General features: G+C 51.5%; 4 protein-coding genes across 4 annotated transcripts; 1 reads left to right on the top strand and 3 right to left on the bottom strand.

The window, feature by feature from the left end:
• Positions 1-203: 203 nt before the first annotated feature.
• On the bottom strand, positions 204-3,934 carry PG998_012384 (protein kinase protein; the record flags this gene model as incomplete). Its single annotated transcript, XM_066879200.1, has 2 exons — positions 204-974; positions 1,037-3,934. The coding sequence occupies 2 exons, from the start codon at positions 3,932-3,934 to the stop codon at positions 204-206; spliced, it is 3,669 nt and encodes a 1,222-aa protein (XP_066725584.1).
• Positions 3,935-13,414: 9,480 nt separating this feature from the next.
• PG998_012383 (uncharacterized protein) lies at positions 13,415-14,048 on the bottom strand (the record flags this gene model as incomplete). The annotated part of the gene is made up of 2 exons (XM_066879199.1): positions 13,415-13,482; positions 13,550-14,048. 2 exons carry the CDS (start codon positions 14,046-14,048, stop codon positions 13,415-13,417), a joined length of 567 nt encoding a protein of 188 aa, XP_066725583.1.
• Positions 14,049-16,441: 2,393 nt separating this feature from the next.
• On the top strand, positions 16,442-17,274 carry PG998_012382 (uncharacterized protein; the record flags this gene model as incomplete). Its single annotated transcript, XM_066879198.1, has 2 exons — positions 16,442-16,730; positions 16,787-17,274. The coding sequence occupies 2 exons, from the start codon at positions 16,442-16,444 to the stop codon at positions 17,272-17,274; spliced, it is 777 nt and encodes a 258-aa protein (XP_066725582.1).
• Positions 17,275-17,461: 187 nt separating this feature from the next.
• Positions 17,462-18,001, bottom strand: PG998_012381 (uncharacterized protein; the record flags this gene model as incomplete). Its single annotated transcript, XM_066879197.1, has 1 exon — positions 17,462-18,001. The coding sequence occupies one exon, from the start codon at positions 17,999-18,001 to the stop codon at positions 17,462-17,464; it is 540 nt and encodes a 179-aa protein (XP_066725581.1).
• Between the last annotated feature and the right edge of the window lie 1,905 nt (positions 18,002-19,906).

Here is a 19,906-nt window from a genome sequence, read left to right as displayed (position 1 = left end):
TGTAGTGATCCGCATCGCCTGAAACGAATCGGCTGGTGCGGAGAGATGGTTGTAGAAGGAATTCTATGTGAAATCTGCACCCAATGCAACCATTCGAAGAGATTCGACATGATATCTAGTGTTCCCAACAAGATTGAGCAACATTAGGCTGAGCAAAGATGCAACATGCGCTAATAGCTGCTAGATTGGTTCGTTCATGACTTTCAAACGTCTGTCATCTCCGTGTCGGGGGTATCAGGTGAAGTGTCGAGGGTGAGAGGCGTTCTAGGTTCCAAAGACTCGTCTGAAGGACCCCAATTGCCTTCATACACGGTAGCGCCAGCTCGCTGTCGAGCAGCAACCCAATACAGAGAGCGCAGCTCAAGAAGTTGGGAGACCGAAGGGCGAGCAGCAGGGTCAGAGGTTAACAGCCACTTGACAACATTGTCGAGAGAGTTCGAGTTGTCTGCGTCCTTCATGAAATCCGGTGGGTCAAGAAGCTCCGACTTCTTCGTAGCACCAAAGAGGTTGCCGGAGTATCTGCCAGCATTGCGGAAAGTGTAGCTGCGGCGAATGGGCTTCATAGTGGTGCTTTCATCTGACGAGCTGACGCTGCGGTCGGTCTCGTCAATAGGCATGCCCGTAGCATCTCGAACCACCGAGTTGGCGTCCTGAGTCAAGACGGGAACTTCGCTAAAATCGTCCTTCCTCAGAGCGGTCCAGGTGGCGCCATTTTCAGGCAGCTTGACATTGGCAGCGATCTCAAGCATAATGAGACCAAGAGAGAAAACGTCAGCGGGCTTCGCGATCTCTCCGCGGAGCACCTCCAAGGCCAGGTACTCGCGGTCTCCCTCGAAATCAGGACCGTTTACAATAGGCAAGGCCGCAGCCATGCCGAAGTCGCCGATCTTGAGAGTGCCCTCGAAGTTAATGAGGATGTTTGCCGGCTTCAAGTCCAGGTGCACAAAGCCAGCATTATGGATGTGTTGCAGACCCTGCAAAAAAAACCCATGTTAGCCAGGTATACAATTTAAATAGGATCTGTGGAAAGTCTTACCTGACACAACTCCAGCATAACCTTCCAGATGCGGAAATCGTCAAGTCTTCCCTTGACCCCGACCTTGGCCAGGAAGAGATCGAGACTGCCTTCCTCGCAGTACTCGGTCTGAATGTACAGATTGTTCTTCTCCTCCCAACTGTCAATAAGCTGAACAATGTGCTCAGCCCCGCGAAGTGCCTCGAGAGCTGAAACTTCACGCATTCTAAGCGCCCGGTCACTTGTACCCTTGAAAGGGAGCCGGAGCTTCTTCACGGCAAACACGTCGTTAGGAGAGGGTGATTTGGGAGTGTGTGTTGGGGTGCTGAAGGAGACACTTTGGTCGAGCCCTTCAGGACGAGCGGATTTCACAACTTTATAGACTTGAGAAAATTCGCCCTTGCCAATGTACTCGACCTTTCCAAAACGGTCGAGCAGAGAAGCATCTGCGTCTTGGAGACCCATACCATTCGTAGGGGTAATAGCTCGTCGCTCGGCGAACAGAGGAAATGGTTCCTGCCGCGTAGTGGGAGTGGCAGGAGGGAACAATGATTTCCTACTACCAACAGAAGGAAACAGAAGCCTGTCATTGGGATTTGAGATGGACAGGCGGCTGGCGTCCAGTGATGGTACAGCTTCGAGAGGCGTCTTGGGCGATGCCTTTTCGTTGAAATCTATTCGTTCCAACGGACTCGCTGAAACCACGGGTGAAAATTTAGCAAACTCGACTCTTTTGATGGTTCTACCGACTACCGTCATAGTCTTCGTCTCAAGCGGAGAAGGTGTGGAAAGAGATCCACGCTTTGCTCGACTTCGACTGAATGACGGTAAAGAGTGACATAAAGGAGAGCGGGTCGCTGAAACAGCGCTTGAAGGTGATTCTGAAGCTTCGATGATCGAGGCTTCGGAGGCACCCGCAATACGGTTGCAGGATCCCTTGGATGGGGTGTACTCACAGTTTGCAAATGTATCTGGCTGCCATCTGCCAATACCAAATGCAGAGCCGGGGACAGTGGTGTGGCGGTTCGCGGTCGGGCTATCGTTCGGAGTAGTGCTACCAGCTTCTTGGTCAAGAAGTTGATGTTTAGTCGGAGTAGGGGGAAGGTCCAGATCAGTAGTCATGAAACTATCCCCAGAAGTGTCGACGGGGCTAGCCCGTCCATCGTCGCTGTAAAGGCTAAGTAGGCTGCCCTTGCGAGTGTGTCTTGAGCCGAATCCACTGAAAAGGCCTGGCCGGCTGGCCGGCTGGCCAAACGTGTTCTGGCCTTCACTCTGGCTACCCATAGGGTTAAAAGGGGTGGAGGGAGCACCAAAGGTGTGTCTGATGTGTTTGCCACGACCTTTCATGGCGCTACCAGGCACTGGCTGCGGGTATGTCGCAAAGCCGTTATATTGCTTCTTGCAGGGCGTGTCCGGTACAGCGGCTCCTCCACGGCCAACAGGCTCAAGCTCTGGGTTGCGAGTCATCTTGGAGACCAGGCCAGTCGAGGCGAAAGCGCCGAAGAATGGTTTAGCATCTTTGTAATCGGGCGTAGACACGCTTCCTACGTTGCTGTGTTCGCTCTCGGCAGTGGGGCGAACTGCGCCGATGGGTAAACTCTTCGACCAGTTGATAGGGGCCCTAGGTTTCTCGCTGATATGTGGGAAATGCGTAGGCGACTCATCTGGAAGGCTCGAGTTTGACGACGATGCCGTCATAGTCCGCGAAAGAGGATGCGCCTGATGCGACTGTGGTTGTTGCTGCTGTGGCTGTTGTTGGGCCGCATTGTGAACAGAAGGGTTGAGAAGAGGTGTGGGGGTGCCAAAGGGACTGTCGCGTTGAGGAGGAGGCATGTAGTGATCCAGAGAGAGTCGCGGTCGGCCCTTGACAGGAGTGCTCATGCCATTGTTTTGAAGCTCAGCCAGTTTCATAGCAGCCTGGCGCTTCCCCCACGATGTTCGCTCGCGCTGTTGCAGGGTTGACCTGCGCAAAGAGCCAGCACGTCGTGGTACTACAACCGGTGCAGCAGGAGATGCGCGAGACTCGGTAGAGTAGTTGTCGCCAGCTGAGCCACCAGTCCAATCATACTCTCGTGTCGACTCATCGTGGATGTCGAAATTTGGAGACTTAGGGCCCTGCTCAAATACATTGAAGTCGCTTCCAAAACTCGAAGGTCCATAGCTCCTACGCTTGGCCTTTGGGCTGCCGAAGGTGGTTTGATCCGAGTCCACAGTCGCGTCGCTGCGCTTCAGAGGGCTGGCCGCCGAGGTTGGCGTAAGGTTTCCGTCAGTAAATCGAGTCATTGCTTGCGTTGCGCCAGACACGTCGAGGTGCATGCTGTGACGGTTCTTAGACTTCTCAAAGCTCCTGCGAGGTGCCGGGCTGCGCGTGCGAAAGAGACCAAAGTTCTCCTGGCCGGACGCGTCGACTTCGAGGGATGACGAGGGCGTTGAGTTGCCAGCAGTAGAGGGTGCGGCGTTCAAAGCGCGTTTTGAGGGGCTCTTGGGCGATGCGCGTCGGGATATCGACTTGGAGGCTGAACCAAGTCCGGATGGGCTGCTAAGAATTGTTTTCGACGCGGATTTCCCAGATCGGAGGGATAATTTGGCGCTGGGTCGGAAAGGCGTCGCAAGAGGGGTGTGCGATTGCGAAAGAATCGAGTTTGTTGTGGGAGCCTGCGCGTTATTGGGGCTGCTGAAGAATTGCTGCGAGGCCATGCGACGCAGAGAAGGCGATGCAGGTGTCGGCGATTGCTGCGAGACGGACGAAGCGGCGGAAAGGTCAGAGCCTTGTGACGCGCTTCGCGAAAGATTGAACTTGGATGGCGAGCGCGAGATTGAACGCCGCAGAGTGCGCACAGCTGCCGTCACGTCAATGTGGTTGTGGTGTGTCGGGCTGGGCAGCGTCAGAGTGCCTCCACTGCTGTTTCCGAAAGACATTGTGCAGGGCGGAATGCGCAGGCCGTGGTTGTTGAACAAAAAAGAGCTTTGTTGTCGGCAGGAGCACACAGTGAGAGAGGACAGGACAAGAGTTCCGTCAAGACTCGGCGACAACCTCCAACGGTCATGTATTGCTGACCATCAAAAACTGTATGCGTTGCGAAATACCTAGGTTGCAAAGCGTATTGTCGAATTGTTGATTATTGGCGGCTAGGTGCGTCGATGTAACAAACACTTGTAAGGAATGCGGGATAGAGTAGCAAGTCGGTAATGGAATGCGTCCACTTTGCGGTCCGTCACGTCAGAGAAAAGAGAGTTGTTTGAGAGATGGATCAAACGGAACCGTCCGAGGGTAAGCAAGATAGGTTGTGAGGATATGGGAGGGGTGGTCTTGGGTTGTTTGGTAGTGTGGAAGGGGTAATCTACCACAACGACATCATCAACCTTGGGACAGGATTAGGTGTCTCAGATGTCGCGAAACCAAAAGTCGAGGCGAGCGTAGCCGGGAAGGTTGCTCTTCTCCAGGTCCCCAGAAACCCCTAGTTCCGCGTGATCGTCGGCGAGCAACGTCGAATACCGGTCGTAAGGGTAATCAACATGCAACCAACGCTACGTAGGTGGTGTTTTCGTTGTGTTTATGTGGCAAAAACAGCAGGTCCTGGCAGAGGATGGGATCCGAAAAGAAGGACGGCCAGATTGGGCAGCACACATACACACACGGTAGAGTAGAAGGCCCAAGGGTAAGAGGAGGGATGGGTGACTGATTGATTGATTGGGATTGGGATTAGGATATGAGATGTGTGTGTGGTTGGTCGATGGTGGTGGGCGTGTTAGGCGGGCGTGGGTGTGGACGTGGGTGTGGGCGAGGGCGTGGGCCTGGACAAGGACAGACGCAGATGCAGACGACGTCGAATTGCATGTATAGTACACGAACGGGGCGAACGGGCGTACCCTCGACTTCACTTTGACTTTCGCTCTCCCTCTGGCTTGGAGACTAGGCAAGAACGTACGGGAAGGCGCGACTGGGTTTTGTGAAAGGGCAGGCTAGAGGGACGCCCTTACACCCCCCAAAAAGCTCTATCCCATCCAGGTTTAAGCAATCAGTCACTCGCTAGCAGGCACTAGAATCCAGGACAAGGAAGAAGGGGTTGTGGGTTTGTTGTGTGGGTATTTTACTGGCGACAGGGTGTGCACAGTGGACAGTACAGGACTGGGGCCTGCTAGACTGGTTGTGACTGGCGAGAAGGCACGATGTGGAAACGACGTCGTCCCCAATCCCAGCCAATCCCTGCCCGACCCTGACACTTAAAGTAAACAAACGTCGACGAGAAAGCGCGTGCGACGCGTTCAGGAGGAGGAAGGTGCAGGGAAGGTTCGGTGGAGCCTTGAGCGTTCTTGGTACCAATTGTGGAGCCTTGCATTGGTGACCAGAAATTGAGAGATTGACATCCCCGTGATTGTCCAGATTAATTCCAACCATCCCACCCGTTCTTGCCGTATTTGCAACAATACCAACCCCTTGGGCCAGTTCCGAGTACGATAATGGCCCTGCTGAGGCCCTGTCGAGGTTGGAAAATGGTCGCATAACACCCTCACCGTTCCGGCTACATACAAGGCATTAATGACAAAATTCGGAATCAGAGAGGCTGGCTATGGGGATTGGAGAGAAATGGATAGTAAACAAACCATATTTGCTCGACAGGGTCCCCTTTTTGTGTATACACATTCGGAATATTTGTCCATTCCCTAGGAGTGATTGAGTGGTTGAGACCTCCCCTTCTTGCCCCCTCCCCTCCGGATCGATCCAAGTGGAATGAATAGCAATAGTCTGGACACACAGGACACACGCCTGCGCATTGCCTCCCCCGCCACTTGATCGTCGTCTACATTGGCCCAGGGAAATCCCATTGTTTACATTTGTTACCTGCACTTACACGTCCCGCCGGTGACTGTTACCGCCCCCTAGGATCTACTTGTAGGCTCTAGGCATCAAGTATTGACTCGGATAGTAGTTCGGCGGAATGGGGTTCAATTCCCGTTTTGGATTGTGGAAGCCTCAACTGAATAGATGCTTTCCTTTCTGGTATCTGATCACTAGTCCGTCGACTGACTGGCTCGGCGCAATGTAGGGAGACTGGCAAAGCACATACGTGTATTGTGCGTAATACCCAAAATGGATGAGGCGATCATGTTCCTATGCATGTGCCACCGATGCCCATCGTCAGCTTGTGCTGTGTCGTATCAGGCCACTATATTGATGCCTATCTCAACAATTCTTGTTCTTGTCTTGGGGGTAACCAATATTGGTAATGTGTCGTGTAACCGTGAGAGTTGCCGCCTTAGCCCTAAACTCAGCAGCCCAGGCTTACAAGCAATAGTAGTAAAACAGCCAACAGAAAGTTTACTGCTGCTGTTCATGTTACATGTTACACATTTCACTTCACATGTCGAATGTCGAACCAGTCATGGCTATCGAAAATCGTATCCGTAACAGCCCCGACATACGCCATCGTGCATTTGCTGGCACGCTCGTGAAAGAAAACATGCACGTCAAAACCCCTCTACCCCTCGGTTGGGGTCGGGGCTGGTTGGACGCCATTGCAGGTTTTTGCAGTCATCCCTCGTGAGCTGGCGGTTCGCCATGAGGCTTGAATGGCTTACAGAAACCCTAGACCCTTTTTAAGGGGGAAGCCCTGGGAGCAAGACCGAAGCAGTTGATTTGTTACCACAGCTTCCAAGCCGCCTCCCTCTTACACGTGGTACATGTCAACTTGCGAAACATGTAGGTATTGTGTGGGGAACGCGGCGCGTTGTTTATTATCAGTGCAATCTTGCTACTACGGTGCATAAGCGTGCATAAGCGTGCAACATAGGGCCATACACCGCTATAAGCTTCCCAAGGGGCCAATCAGATCTGTAGCGCAAAGAGCCCCCAGCTCCCAGCTACCAGCAGCGATTTCTTTCCCTGTCCCTCATTCGACTCTCAAGGCCCTAACAGATCTCGGGACGGAGCCCGTTGAGTTAGTGGGACTCCCTCAGACAAGAGCAGGGCCACGATGGAGATTTTCGCACCGTGGTCTGGCACCTATCCCCAGAACAGAGCAAGCTGCATTTGCACTTTGCACTGATCTGCGTCATGGTCCCCCGCGGCTCGCGCGCAAAACAAACGGTTGACTGACTCGCACCATCCCAAAAACATCGACCACTTTGCAGTCCGGCGGGGGACCGATAGCTAATGGGTGATGGATTACTATAGATCCGACGGCCGACAACGATTATCATCACGGGCAATACATGCATAAATCCTCCAGAGTATGGCTAGTGAAACAGTTACGAGAGATACAACAACGTCTATAAATTATGCCAATCCTATTGACGGTACTACCTTTCGTATTAATGGATCCCCTAGCCTACAGCATAAAGGGAGCTTACTTACACAACCATTATCCATCATAACATGTATGCACTACATGTCAGTCCTGCAAACCCCCACTGGTTCTATTTCAGGTGCCCGCTGCATGCTGCTTAGTAGGACGACTACTACTGGCTTGCTGGGTAGCACCTGTCGCTAGCACAAGGCCAGAAGTCAAGAACCAGTTGGGATTAAGGCGGCTGCCGCCTCAAGGGACCTTCGATAGCCATCCCATGTGCAGCTAGCTTGTGAGGGACGAGAGACTTTACGACTGAAACCCATTGGCGACACAGCTCTCATCCGTTCGGCCATCGATATGCGACATGCAAGCCCGTCAGTCAGCACCGAGGGGCGCTGAGCGAGAAAAGAAAGAAAAAAACACCGCACATCTATTTTAGCAAACAATCAAAACAACCGAATCAGTAACGAATGTCAACAAAAGTCAGCACAATCTGCGGGTAATCTGCAATCAGCAATCAGCAATATGAACAAGTAATCTTAATCAAAGTGGTATAATTACATGTTGACAAAATTATGCGTTCAGGGATCGCGTCCTTGGCTTTGCATCCTTTTGTTCCTTCCCGGCTCCCTGCACTACAACTGTAATAATATGAGCTTGGGCCTCGCCATGCAACCCTCCTCCCCCAAGCCCCCAAGCCCCAAGCGCTCAGCCGCAACGAGATCTGTTTCTCTTCGGCAAAGCTGGCGAGCGTTAGCAGGGCAGAGCCTGCAAGACCCTTTAAAGATAATCGCCATTTTCAAGATTTCGGCTCATCCGACTATCGAACGCCGCAGTGCTGCCACCTCGCGGCCCGGGCTCCTGGTGGGTTGTTAGTCCCGACTGGATCTTTACACTTGGTATCTGAACCCGAATTGATGAGATTCCGCGCCCAAGATGGGCATCGTTGGGCACGGAAAGGTGGCTCAATGACGATGTGCTCAGGCATTTGGGTCAATCTCTACTGAACTTTCTTTCAGCTCGGGCGATGTGAGTAATATGAGTGACGATCTGCAGCATGTGTCTCTCGTAACATGTTGCATGTGTCTCGTCTCTCTTCGCCTCACGGTTGCCTTGCTACCTACACGCCTGTCCAAGTCACGTCAGAAACAGAGACTGACAGTTGACAGCCTCATCATCTTACTATGCTGGCGACAATGCGCATTGAGAGGCCACCTCACAGACTCACACCCGCAAGGGCCTGGAGCGCGGGGTGGCGATCTTGATATTCCCGTATCGATGGGCAACCGGCGTGTCGGAATCGTTGTGGCGTGCTTTCTTCAGCAGCCTGCCTCGGTCTTGTTGGATCACCATGACTTACATGCTACCTATCATGCCATGTGTACTTCTTCAAGCTATTATTAACCTAACCCGGCAGGCCGACACTCGCCTGAGGGGCATCATTGTGCAAATTGCATGAGGCGCATGATTCTCATGGCATGCGAAGTATGATTTCCCTATTTCCCATAACTTGAATCACCCCTGCACTCTTTTTTCTGGGGAACCGAGATTGGCGGCTAACACGTTGCAATCCTCGTAATCTTCTAGAAGTCGCGTGCTAAGCCACATCCACATGCAACCACGATCCGTTGATTGATCACCTTCAAGCTTGTTTGTGAGGTGGAAAGACCACAGGACAGCTCGTGTGTCTGTATCTACAGTATCTAGTCACCCCTCATTGCGTACGATGTAGGGCATGAAGGCCGTCGGGGATTGGAGGGGTCGACTAGCTGCCCAATTGCCACCAACTTGCCACTCGCTACAATTACAGAGCGAGGAGCTCTTCCTCAAGCAGACACTCAACTCGAAATGGTAAGTCAATAGTAAATCACAACAACCAGTCTGTTGGCCCGGCATTGATATCACGTTTTCGCGTCTAGTACAACCCCTCCTCGTCTCAGGACTTAATCTTCCCCGTTAGACGTCGGCTGTGCCCTACTGGGGGGACCCCGCTGCCCGCGTATAAGTCCTCTATGATATTGGGAGTGGTCGTAATCGTACATCGGTCAGAAGCCCTGGATACAGCAAGTCCCAATTCGGTCGATCGAAGGATCATGCAGGTCCCCCGGTGGAGCCTATAGCCACTCCGTGATATTAGATGGCTTCTCTGCGGGAATTGCTGATCTGAATACTGCATGACTGGTCTGCCAGTGTTGGCCCAGCTCCAAGCCAGCTGACGGTGAAGAGTCTCTTACCAACAGCCCACCTGCCCGCCCACGTATCAATGTTCCGGATTACCCAAATGAGGGTTCTAGACTACTAGCTATATATGGGGAATGTGGCAGTTGTCAATTGTGGAGTGTTATGTCTCGAATGCTAGTGTTTGACCCTCCCTGAGCTGCATTCTTAAAGTAAGTGTGTTCGGTGTCTAGTCATCCAGATGATAAGCTTCCTTGTGTAAAAAGAGAGGGTATTCCCGCTAGCAGCTAGCTGACATGTCACGAATACACTTACATCCATCATCCTCGTGCCCGACTACACGTGTAAAGCGCGTGTCAACATTGGCTGAGACCATGTGTGAGATGATGAATTGCCGTCTTATTAGACTGATTTCGTTGTCGTCGTTCTAAATTGATCCCCAACCCCGATCGGCCGATCTGCTTACATACTTCCTGGGCAAAATCCACCTTGAGGTTCGTGGTGGTGCTTGTTCTTCCTCACCGCATGACCACGGACTGCAGTGCCGTCAAAGCCTGTGGTGACCGACCGGGCTCAGGGGCGAATATCAATGCTGTTGCCGTGAGGATCCCTTGGTGGTTCGACGCCCCAGTATGCATGCGAGACCCGGTGCCCGGGGATGGGTAAGACAAGGGTGCAATGAGGGATATAAGGTGATAAGTACTACTTGGCTACGCTATGACTTTTTCTATAGGGGCGATACGACTCTCATGAATACCCACTTGCCATATTGAGGCTCGTAGGCGTGGCTGACTAATTGTATATCCAACTTATACGCACAACTCAACAACTCCGTCTACGGGGATACGAGCCCCTAAAGTACTCATATCATGGCTCAAAGCATGTTAGCTCTATTCTCCAAGCTTGAAGGATGCAACGCTGACATTTTGACTAAACGGCTTGCGGTTAATATACTTCCCTGGTCTTGGCAGCGCAAAAGCCCAAGTTCGAGGCCATCACGATGCAGGCCTCTCTACCGAGAAGCAGTCTTGTAGCAGTTTGCTGATTCATAACTACTTGACTGGCCAGAAAGCGACCACTCTGGTAAGCCTGCATCACAGCCTGGCACGTGCAACCTACAGCGCGAAGGTTTTTTTTTTTTTTTTTTTTTTTTTTTTTTTGCAGTGAGGCTGTTCGCCTGGAGGACCACTATCTTTATCCACACCATGGCAAGTTCTGTTCTCCCACCCACCGGCTAGTGACTGGACTCGGTATATGGATGCCGATGTGTCGTCGACACGGAATCATCACGTGCACAAGTTTCACTACTCCAACTAGTTATGTCTTTTTAGTATGAAACGAACAACTAACCTGTGAGGCGAGGCCGAAGCCGTTACAAGGGAGAGGAGGGTGTATAATCGTTCACTAGGAGGATATGCTAGTGCATTCTGGCTAGTGCTCAATATCGACCTGGTTTCAGAGTAATTGTGCACAGCACGTGGTTCTTCGGCCTGCCCACGAGGCGCCGTTAGAAAGTCGGGAATGGGCGAGACGGCTACGCCTGCGGCCATTCCGGTAGTGGTGATGGTAGCGGTGACGGTAGCGGTGGTGTGGTGCAGGTTGTTGATTCTTCTACTTCTAGAAAGAAGAAAAGAGGCATGTTTATCGCAACTAGACGGGAGCGGGCCGCCTAAGCTGTCTCCTTGATACCTCGGGCGTCTCGGGTTTTATGGGGCTCTGCGACGTCCGGGGCGGAACACCCACGAGGGGACGCCTTCAATTGGACAATGGGCGGCGGAATGCTACTGCGGTGTATCCCATTCGAGAGGGGAGGAGTAGGGAGAGCCCTTGCGGGTGATCATACACGCTTATGCAGGAACAGGATTCTGACAGCAAAGGTTATTAGGGGTTTGTTTTGTTTGATCTCTGTTCGGGGTGCTCCGAATTCTATGTACGAATCGCGATCTTGTTTTTTTTGTTTTTCAACAAGTCTCCAGGTTCCCGAGGGGACGGTAAGTTCAACTGATCAAGCGATTAGCTTCGCGCAGATCCTGCGACAAGCAGCGGCACGATTGAAGCCCCCGTCGCGGCGAAGACAAAGAACTTGCGACTTGCGACTCGCGCTACAGCTGCCAGTGCATCTGCTAACAGGACTACATACAGGGCATTTCCGTCGCTAAAAGCAAGCGTCTCTGTCCTGATCCGCAAGCCTGCATGGCCAAGCATTAGCTTCTTTGTAAGATGAGAAGACGGTGAAGGTCAGTGTCCTGCGGAAACCCCCACACGATTCGGATTCAAACTTGATCTTATCTTGGGACTCTCTGGCGCGCGGAAAACGGTCACTCGCATCTCGACCTGCTGCAGCTTGGCTTATCGTCGACGATAGGTATCCGATCCCGCGCTGGATCCACCGTATTAACATCATCGTCGCCCCATACCAGACGGAATGAATAGTCGTCATCGACAGGCACACGTTCAAAATGAGTTGAAACCCATTTTTGGAGATCAAATCCCCATCAACGGCCACGTCTTTCTCTCGCCAGACTTCAGGCCAGACCGGCACTGTCGCCATGGCTGCGCGGCCGTGTCAGCATCCTGGGGGCTCAGCGTCAGCCAATATCCGCGTGGTGTGTCAGCCACGGGTTGCATCGCAAAGCCAGCAACCCCTCTTAGAGTCATCGAGATGATAATTGCACCGTTTATCGAATCTGATCATACGAGGAAGTCGGGGTAGTGCTCTGACAATGTTGTGATTTCGCGTCGCAAGGGCGTCCTGATGTCGCGAGGTTACGTCATGATCAGCAGTCCCCCGCGGTTTGTTTGCTTGGGCTGATATGACGTATCGGAATGTGGGCAGCTCAGGGCTTCGGCTGGGCTGCAGGAATCAATCCTACCTCCTCGTAGGGTAGTCGCGCTGTGTTAGAGTATGGACGGTTTAATCGGGCTGGACCCTTTTCATCGACACTACATCGAACTGATCGAAAGAGCAGACAAGCTCAGCCCAGCAGTGCCTCATTCGGCCCGGACTTCAGACAGCGCTGTTCAAGAAGGCGGCATGCAGCACAACACTCACTAACGTATATGCTAGAGGATTATACCCCTATATGCCGATCTCCATCTTTGTTTACACAGCTGTTTACCACCTCCCTTGCCAATTCTCTCAGCCAATCAGACACCCGGAAAGTGTGATATCGCGGTCGCGAAATATAGTCTTGTGCGTCATAACTGCTTTAGGGGAGAATATTGATAATCAGCATCGAGATACTAGAATTGCCTGCTGTTCTGCGCAGACCCCCTAACAATGACGCCATATTCCATTACGATAGTGATTCATCTCTTTGTAATTTGTCAGTTAAGACCAATGACACATAATCAATACACATGACTGTTAACCATCCCTCCCCTTCCACACAAATATGATGTGGAATATTGATGCGTAATAAACCTACCGTTTGATGATGTTGCAATGAAGATATGTATCCGTGGGAATAAGATGAATGCTGATATCAAATACTAGGAAGCGGACTCCGAAGCGTGGTAAAATACTGGTAGAACGTCACTTGCCGGATAGATAGCCTCACCATTATGACAAAGCAAAAACAAACTTAACCCAGTGTCTATTTGCACCCTCTTGCACATAGTAAGTCTCGGATCTGCCATGAATGGAATATACGTACTGGAACAAGCTGGGTTTTAACCAATCAGGAAGTGGTCCTTTCGTTATAGTCACATTATACTCGCAAAACAGTTCGGCTAAGATGGATTCTGTTTAATCTGAAAGAGACCTTGAGTCTAAAACTGGCATATTGGCTTGAGTAAAACCCATATCAACTGCCCCTTCTAGTTACCCTTATATATCTAGAAGTGTAGAAATCGCCGTCGATATAGTCCACCACCCTGGCCACTACGCAAATAGAGACTTTGTAGCTATACTAGATGGTCCTTTGAAAAACTATGCTCCATTCGGCTTCCAACCTGGTGCTGCAAGCTCAACACCACTGCCGGTGAACCCGGGCGCCACTATTGCACTTGTCAGCAAAATCACAGAAACCTCAAAATCAAGAAGCAAGGAGGGAGTGGCGCTCACCAGTCGTTCCTACCAGGGTCCAGTTGCCATGACTCCGCGCACTCTGCCACTGAAACTTGCCGATAGCAACCTGCGGCCGCTGCTCGTCCTCGCTGAAGATATCCGGGCCCAGCACCTTCTTGACGGGCGGGATCCCGTCATCGTACGACAGCGACAGCGTCAGCGGGGCACCGGCGTAGTAGTGCCAGACCTCGACGGCATCGACGCGGTGCCAGAGCGAGTCGCCGTCGCAGCCCTCGAGCAGGTAGTAGATGGCGGTGCTGAAGGAGCGCTGGCTGGTGGCCGTGCCGTTGCCGGCGGGAATGGTGGCGTTGTCCGGATCCTGGAAGGTCTGGATGAAGTAGCCCTTTTCCGGGTTGGCGGTCAAGTTCAGCTTGGCGATGACTTCTTGCGCGGTGTGCGGGAGCGCCAATACTGGGCTAGAAGCCAGACCAGGCACAGCCAGGGTGAGCTGGGCCACTAGCACTGCGAAGCTCGCCGGCCGTAGTGTGAACTTCATTTCGACGATATGTTTTGGGTGCTGCTGTTCGGTGTAGGGACGACCTGGATGGAGTGAGCGAATGGAAGATTGTTGGCAGTTGGGGTTGGTAAGCAAATGTGAAATTGGATTTTTAATTGGCTGTTTGGATTACGAGGCAAGGGGGCGTCCGTTCTTCCGGCAAACCGCAACCTGCTTACGGCCGATTGCCCAACAGACTCAATGGGAGCATCACTGCTATCGTGATGGAATTGGTGCCGAGTCATAGAACATCATCCTGGAAACCTTCATTCTGCAAACCCGAAACCACACAATCGCAGAATCCACCACCATTATGTTAGTCTGCTGACGTCTCCTCCCACGTTCAAAATCATATGTTTTACCACGACGGGCATAGTTTCGCTCATTGTATCTTTCCTTCCATGCATCGCCTGCCCGGAGACTAGATACGTATTGCAAATTCCTACCAGAAGACCAGGCTCATGAGACTGCTGTCCGTAGAACCAGCCTGTAAGATACAACCAGGTATAAGCAACGGAAGCCCTGGGTTTAGAAATGCATCAAAAAGCCAACTTGGCCCTCTGTACTATGTTGTTATTAGTTAGCTTATATCGACAGCCAGGCTGAGTATTAACTCAGCATAAGATAGATCACCCTAAGTTTCTAGAATTCATAGAATTCAGATACTGGGTTCCTGTATTTCTCAAACAACACAATGCATGGAAGCTGGTAGGGTTTTGCAACCATCTATCAGGGCCAGTACCCTAGGCAGCCCGTGATCTGTGCGATCGAAATGTACAAAGGGCTCACGACTCACAGGCGAGCCCTCTCGACTGTGGACGGTCAATGTTTTATGCGTGCTGTCAGATGCCTCCGAACCGCGCCGGCGCAAACTCCAGACATCTTTGACGGTGTAAGATCAAGATACGGTGACTTCGTGGCTTTGCATATTACTCAGACAGACTACGTCCATTGGGTGGTAGTTACCCCTATTCCCCCTTTAAATCATCGACATCGGTATATTTTTTGTACCAAGCTCACAAATATACATCCTGTTCTCTATAATGTATCAAGGCTGCATTGAGGATGGCCCTTTGCACATGCGAACGTCTCAATGGGACCGGGCAACCACGTGCTGGACGGCGAAGGTCCTGGAATGCTCATGGCTTGTGGGATGATGAAACAGGGGTAACAATGAGGTTTGGAGCAGAGACAGGGGCGGCGACGGTAACCGAGAAGCACCCATACATCTCGGTACAAACCAGTTTCAGTAAAGAGACGCCTGACAGCCTGACATCGGACCGAAAAAAGAAAGAACAACTGGCTGCTGCCTGCACCCCGCTAAGGGGAAACGCCACTGTCCTGCTAGGTGTTGATAAACCCGGGCTTTCCACGCGTTCTCTGAGTTCTTTTCTTTCTGGCAAATAACCAAGGAAACTCTGGAGGAACAAGAGCTACTCCGTGCAAAATGCCTCTCAGCAAGTGTACCGTGTCATCTCTTTCTAGGGTTCCGGGAGCGATATGTCCACTCTCGGCCTTCCGCCGGGGCAACACTACCACCCCGAGCCGCAATCTCAAGCCGTTGCCAGAACCCCGTTTGTCAAACTTACAGTTGTCACCCTCGAGATCCAACGGTAGTAAAGATGGTGTCACTAAGAGTAATTTTGGAAGGTTAAAGGGGTCCTCGATCCCTAGTTCATCTCGCAACCCGACAACGGGGGAAGTACTACCAGCGATAAAGTGGTTGGCGTACTCTCTCTTACTACTTCAGTTTCTGGGCTATCTAGGAATGGCTGATGTACCGCCCCTAATCGAAATCCGAGTGAGTCCCACGTCTCCAAGGTCGACAGGAACCCAGATAGTTATTATTACCGGAATCTTGCTAATCCACCGCAAGCTTGAACAGGAGTCTGAAATTCTCAAGAAGAATGAGGACGAGAACGAGGAAAGATAGGGTAAAAGCACTTTTTGTGTCCTCAGGCATTGGCAATTCGGGCCCGGGTTGTATGGTCAATCATGGGTATGGCCCTACCTGAGAATGCATTTGCAGGATACCGTTTTGTGGTGGCGCAACAGCGAGATAATAATAATGGCACCAACTGGTTCTCGGACGCGCCTAGCATCCGCCTGCAGGCCTCTCTGTATTTTGTGTCACAATGTATTTGTATTTCGGCTGGGTACTTATGTAGGCAAACAATACCAACAACCAGCATCCACTAGTTCTTGGACAAACCAACCAACTTCACCCTATTGATGGCAATGGAAATCACTTGGGCAAAATGAGCCTAAGCCATCCCTTTTGATTTTCACCTCTCTCGATTGCCCAATAACCGAGTAGCCCAAAGATGGTGGCGCTCTCGAAAAGGTAGAGTGTTCCGAGTGGTCTCCCGTTCGCTGTTGAGCAGTGCTAACTCATGTTTTCCGATGAGGGTAGCATCGCCGCTTCTGGCCCTTTTCGCTTTCTGGTCGGTCCAGAGCGAAAGGAATACATGATGCACGCGGAACTGGTTGCAAGCATGTCGAGACCCCTCAGGGCCCTCCTGAATAGTGGCATGGAAGAGTCCATCAAAGGTGTCGTGGAGTGGCCCGAAGTCGAGGAATCCACATTCGAGCGCTTTTTCCAGTTCGCATACACTGGAGACTTCGACGTGGAGGAGCCTGAACAGCCTCACGAGAATCCCGATTCTCCTGGCGTATTCAAAGGTTATTGGATTATATAATGCACATCCGGGTTCTCAATCGACTGACAATCTATGCAGAAGACGAGCCTGTTATGTGGCCTGCCTTTTTTGAAGCCTCCACAAAGAAACCTAGGCTTTGGGAAACATTGGTACAAGAGAACATGCCCTACCATCACAGATCGGGGTGCAGATATCCGCTCATCGAGCAGGATCCTGCGTGGGACTTCACACGGGTCTTTCAGGCGTATGCACAGCTATACGTGCTGGCTGACGAGAAAGACATACAAGATTTGGCAGACCTTGCGTTCGACAAACTCCACCACACCCTGTTGCATTTCAATTTACAGGATAACCGAGTTGGCGACATTGCATTGCTGGCGGACTACTGCTTTGAGAACACCTGCGACAAAGGCGGCGAACAAGACAGAATGAGACGATTGATCTGTCTCTTTACGGCGTGCAAACTTGAGACTCTTTGGACCAGTTCCGATTTCCAGCGCGTTTTTGCAAAACATGGCGACTTCTCGGTTGGGGTTATGGGAATGATAATTTCAAGATTGGACTAGTTCCTGATATGGAAGGTCACTTGCCTCTGTTGGGGGTTTGGTAGATCAATCAAGCCAACCTCGCAATAGGAGTCGGTCTTGTTACTCATCCAGAATAGCCCAAAACATCTATCAGACACTTGATCTCTACCACCTTGTCTATGACCACTTACCTTCTGCCGGTAGCTGCCAATGTGCCTGTTCGCGCTCACTCGAGGATACCTTTAAGCCATACCACCAATCTTATCACCCTAGCCCTCGAAACGAATGACAGTCCCACGATGACCAACATCAAGGGAACCGCGACCGACAGGTAAACCCAGAATTTCGGACCACCTGGCACATACCCATCGCTCATGCTGAAGACACTCGCCACATACGCCAAGGGGACGAAGACGAGGGCTATCAGCGTTAAGTGCTTCACGTTCGACGCTTCCAGCATGGACCTGCGCGTGTCCGCGATCTGCGCCATGGATGTAGCCAGCGGCAGAATAAGCTCGAGCGAATTTCGGTATCTCCCGATACAGGAAGTGAGGAAGCGGTAGTCGTCGAGCACGTCTGACCACAACGCTTGGTCCGGCTCCGCTCCGCACCGGTGGGCGATGAACTGCTCCGTCAGCATGAGCTTGTGGAGGGTTTGGTCGCTGCGGCGGCGCCAGCGCTGGAGATCTACGATGTCTTCCCGGTGGAGTCGCAAATGAAGGTCGTCTTTTAGCGAGAACTCGTAGTGCTTGACATATCGACTCATCAAATGTGTGTACTGCATCCATTCCGCCGCAATGATGCGGAGCGGGTAGTAAGACAGTCCAAGGGCGGTAGGACTCTGGGGATCTAAGCTGGGAGGGAGACTCTCGAAGTACCCTAGCAGAGTTTCCCGGAAACATCTGCGAGATATGGCTGATCCTTGGTGGTGTCGAGGAAGTAAATTGCTTGAAAAAGGGAGGACATCGCGAAAGTCTTCGAACCGTGCGAGTGAAGATTGCTCTTGAGCCAGATAAGGAGATCCGGGGCTAACCAGAAGATTGGGCCTTGTATTATACCCATCTGGCGTGGGATCAATGAGAATGACACCTGAACATAGATTAATGATGCCCTACTCCATATGATGGGAATACCCACACAACCAGGGGTGCTCGGGGAACTTTTTCAATAGGATTGAGCAGCAGGATCGCATCAAAGCTACTTGTCTACCCTTTAAGGGTACCAACCGGCGGGCATTTCGTTTGTAATTGCCAAAAACAGAGACGTCGTAAGATGCTGTAGCGTCTTTTGCAATGGGTCCTAGGTCAAGAATGCGTTGGCTGTGGATGTTGACGAAGTCTCTGTTCCTGATCACGGAAGGGAAGCTGACAAGACTAGGAGGTAACGGATCGCTTCCAGACTTGGGGAATGAAGTGTTGATGTGGTCACAGAAGAAGAGGGGATCAATGCTCAACCCAGCCCCCAACAGCTCAACTGTATGTAGCTGGACATATGTCTTCGATGACGAGAATGATGCCTAGCGGTTCTTCGCATCCAACTCTTCTCTTTCTACTTATCAAGTCCTTGAGACCTTCCAGATCCAGATTGGTTGTTAGGGAACCATTGCGGCTAACTGATATGCTGTGGACGCTGGGCTGCCTGTCTCTCGGGGCGGCAGGGTTGGGGCTGAGATAATCGACCAAGCTTTGCAAACAGGGATTCAAGAGAGACTGGGCTCTGACGAATTCCCGATATCCCTGTATAGATGAAGCAATCATTATTTTTCAGTTTCGTACCATGCCTCTCTGCGTATCTTAACTCTTTGGATGGAAGTCAGGTTGCACATTTTATAGATAGTATAGCTAATAGCGAGGCTTTTTGGGCGGGAAGTTATGCGTCCTTTGCGCTCTGGCCCTGGTCTTTATATCTAGAGCATGGCTGCCAATTAATCTGTACCGTGGATCTCTTCCAAACCGGAATTGGTGAGTTTGTCAGCAGGAGTGGCCGCCCGAGGAACCCTGTCTCAATGTAAGCATAGCCTCGGGCGTACTGCTGACCCTACCCACCCCGTCCTCCGAATATTGGACTGTGATTTGACGATTCGTATCGCGAGGCAATATCAAATCAATAATATCGTCACAGAAAGTGAGGCGGTGGTAATTGGGCCTTACTAGAGGCTTGTGTGGGTGTTTGTTTGACCCCCACGCCCATGGGTGTTGAGCCAGACACTCTATATTAACTAGAGTGTTTGCCTGGCATGGAACATGCACCTTCCACGACAAGACTCATTAACCTGCCATTATCCAATCATCGTTCCATCGCTGTATTCATCTTTTCGTCTCTGTGTGGCATTATGCCTATTCGCAGTGGTCTAAACCCGAGCCTGTTGGAAGACTTCGAGAAAGCGTACAAAAATGAGAAGACTCTGGTTAGACATGATGTCAACAAGATCATAAGCTTACTCGAGGACCGCACGACCGGGCTGAGGTCAAGACAGATCTTGCACATCCCAATCACCTCGCGAATCAAAAAGAAGAAATCGGCAATAGGGAGCCTTGTGCGTCGCCAAGAAGCTCGTCACTACCATGCAGAGCTGAAAAAACGCCTGGAAGGGCATAACGAGTCCTGGGGGAGTACTGGGCCAACCGGGAGCAGAAGCACCACATCGATGACATTGGCCCATTCTGCGAAT

Source organism: Apiospora kogelbergensis (assembly GCF_038363985.1).
Source record: "Apiospora kogelbergensis strain CBS 113332 chromosome Unknown utg000008l_segment0_segment0, whole genome shotgun sequence".
In the NCBI taxonomy this organism is placed as follows: Eukaryota; Fungi; Ascomycota; class Sordariomycetes; order Amphisphaeriales; family Apiosporaceae; genus Apiospora; species Apiospora kogelbergensis.
Note: the sequence above shows the minus strand (reverse complement) of the source record. Positions and strands in the feature narration are given on the sequence as shown.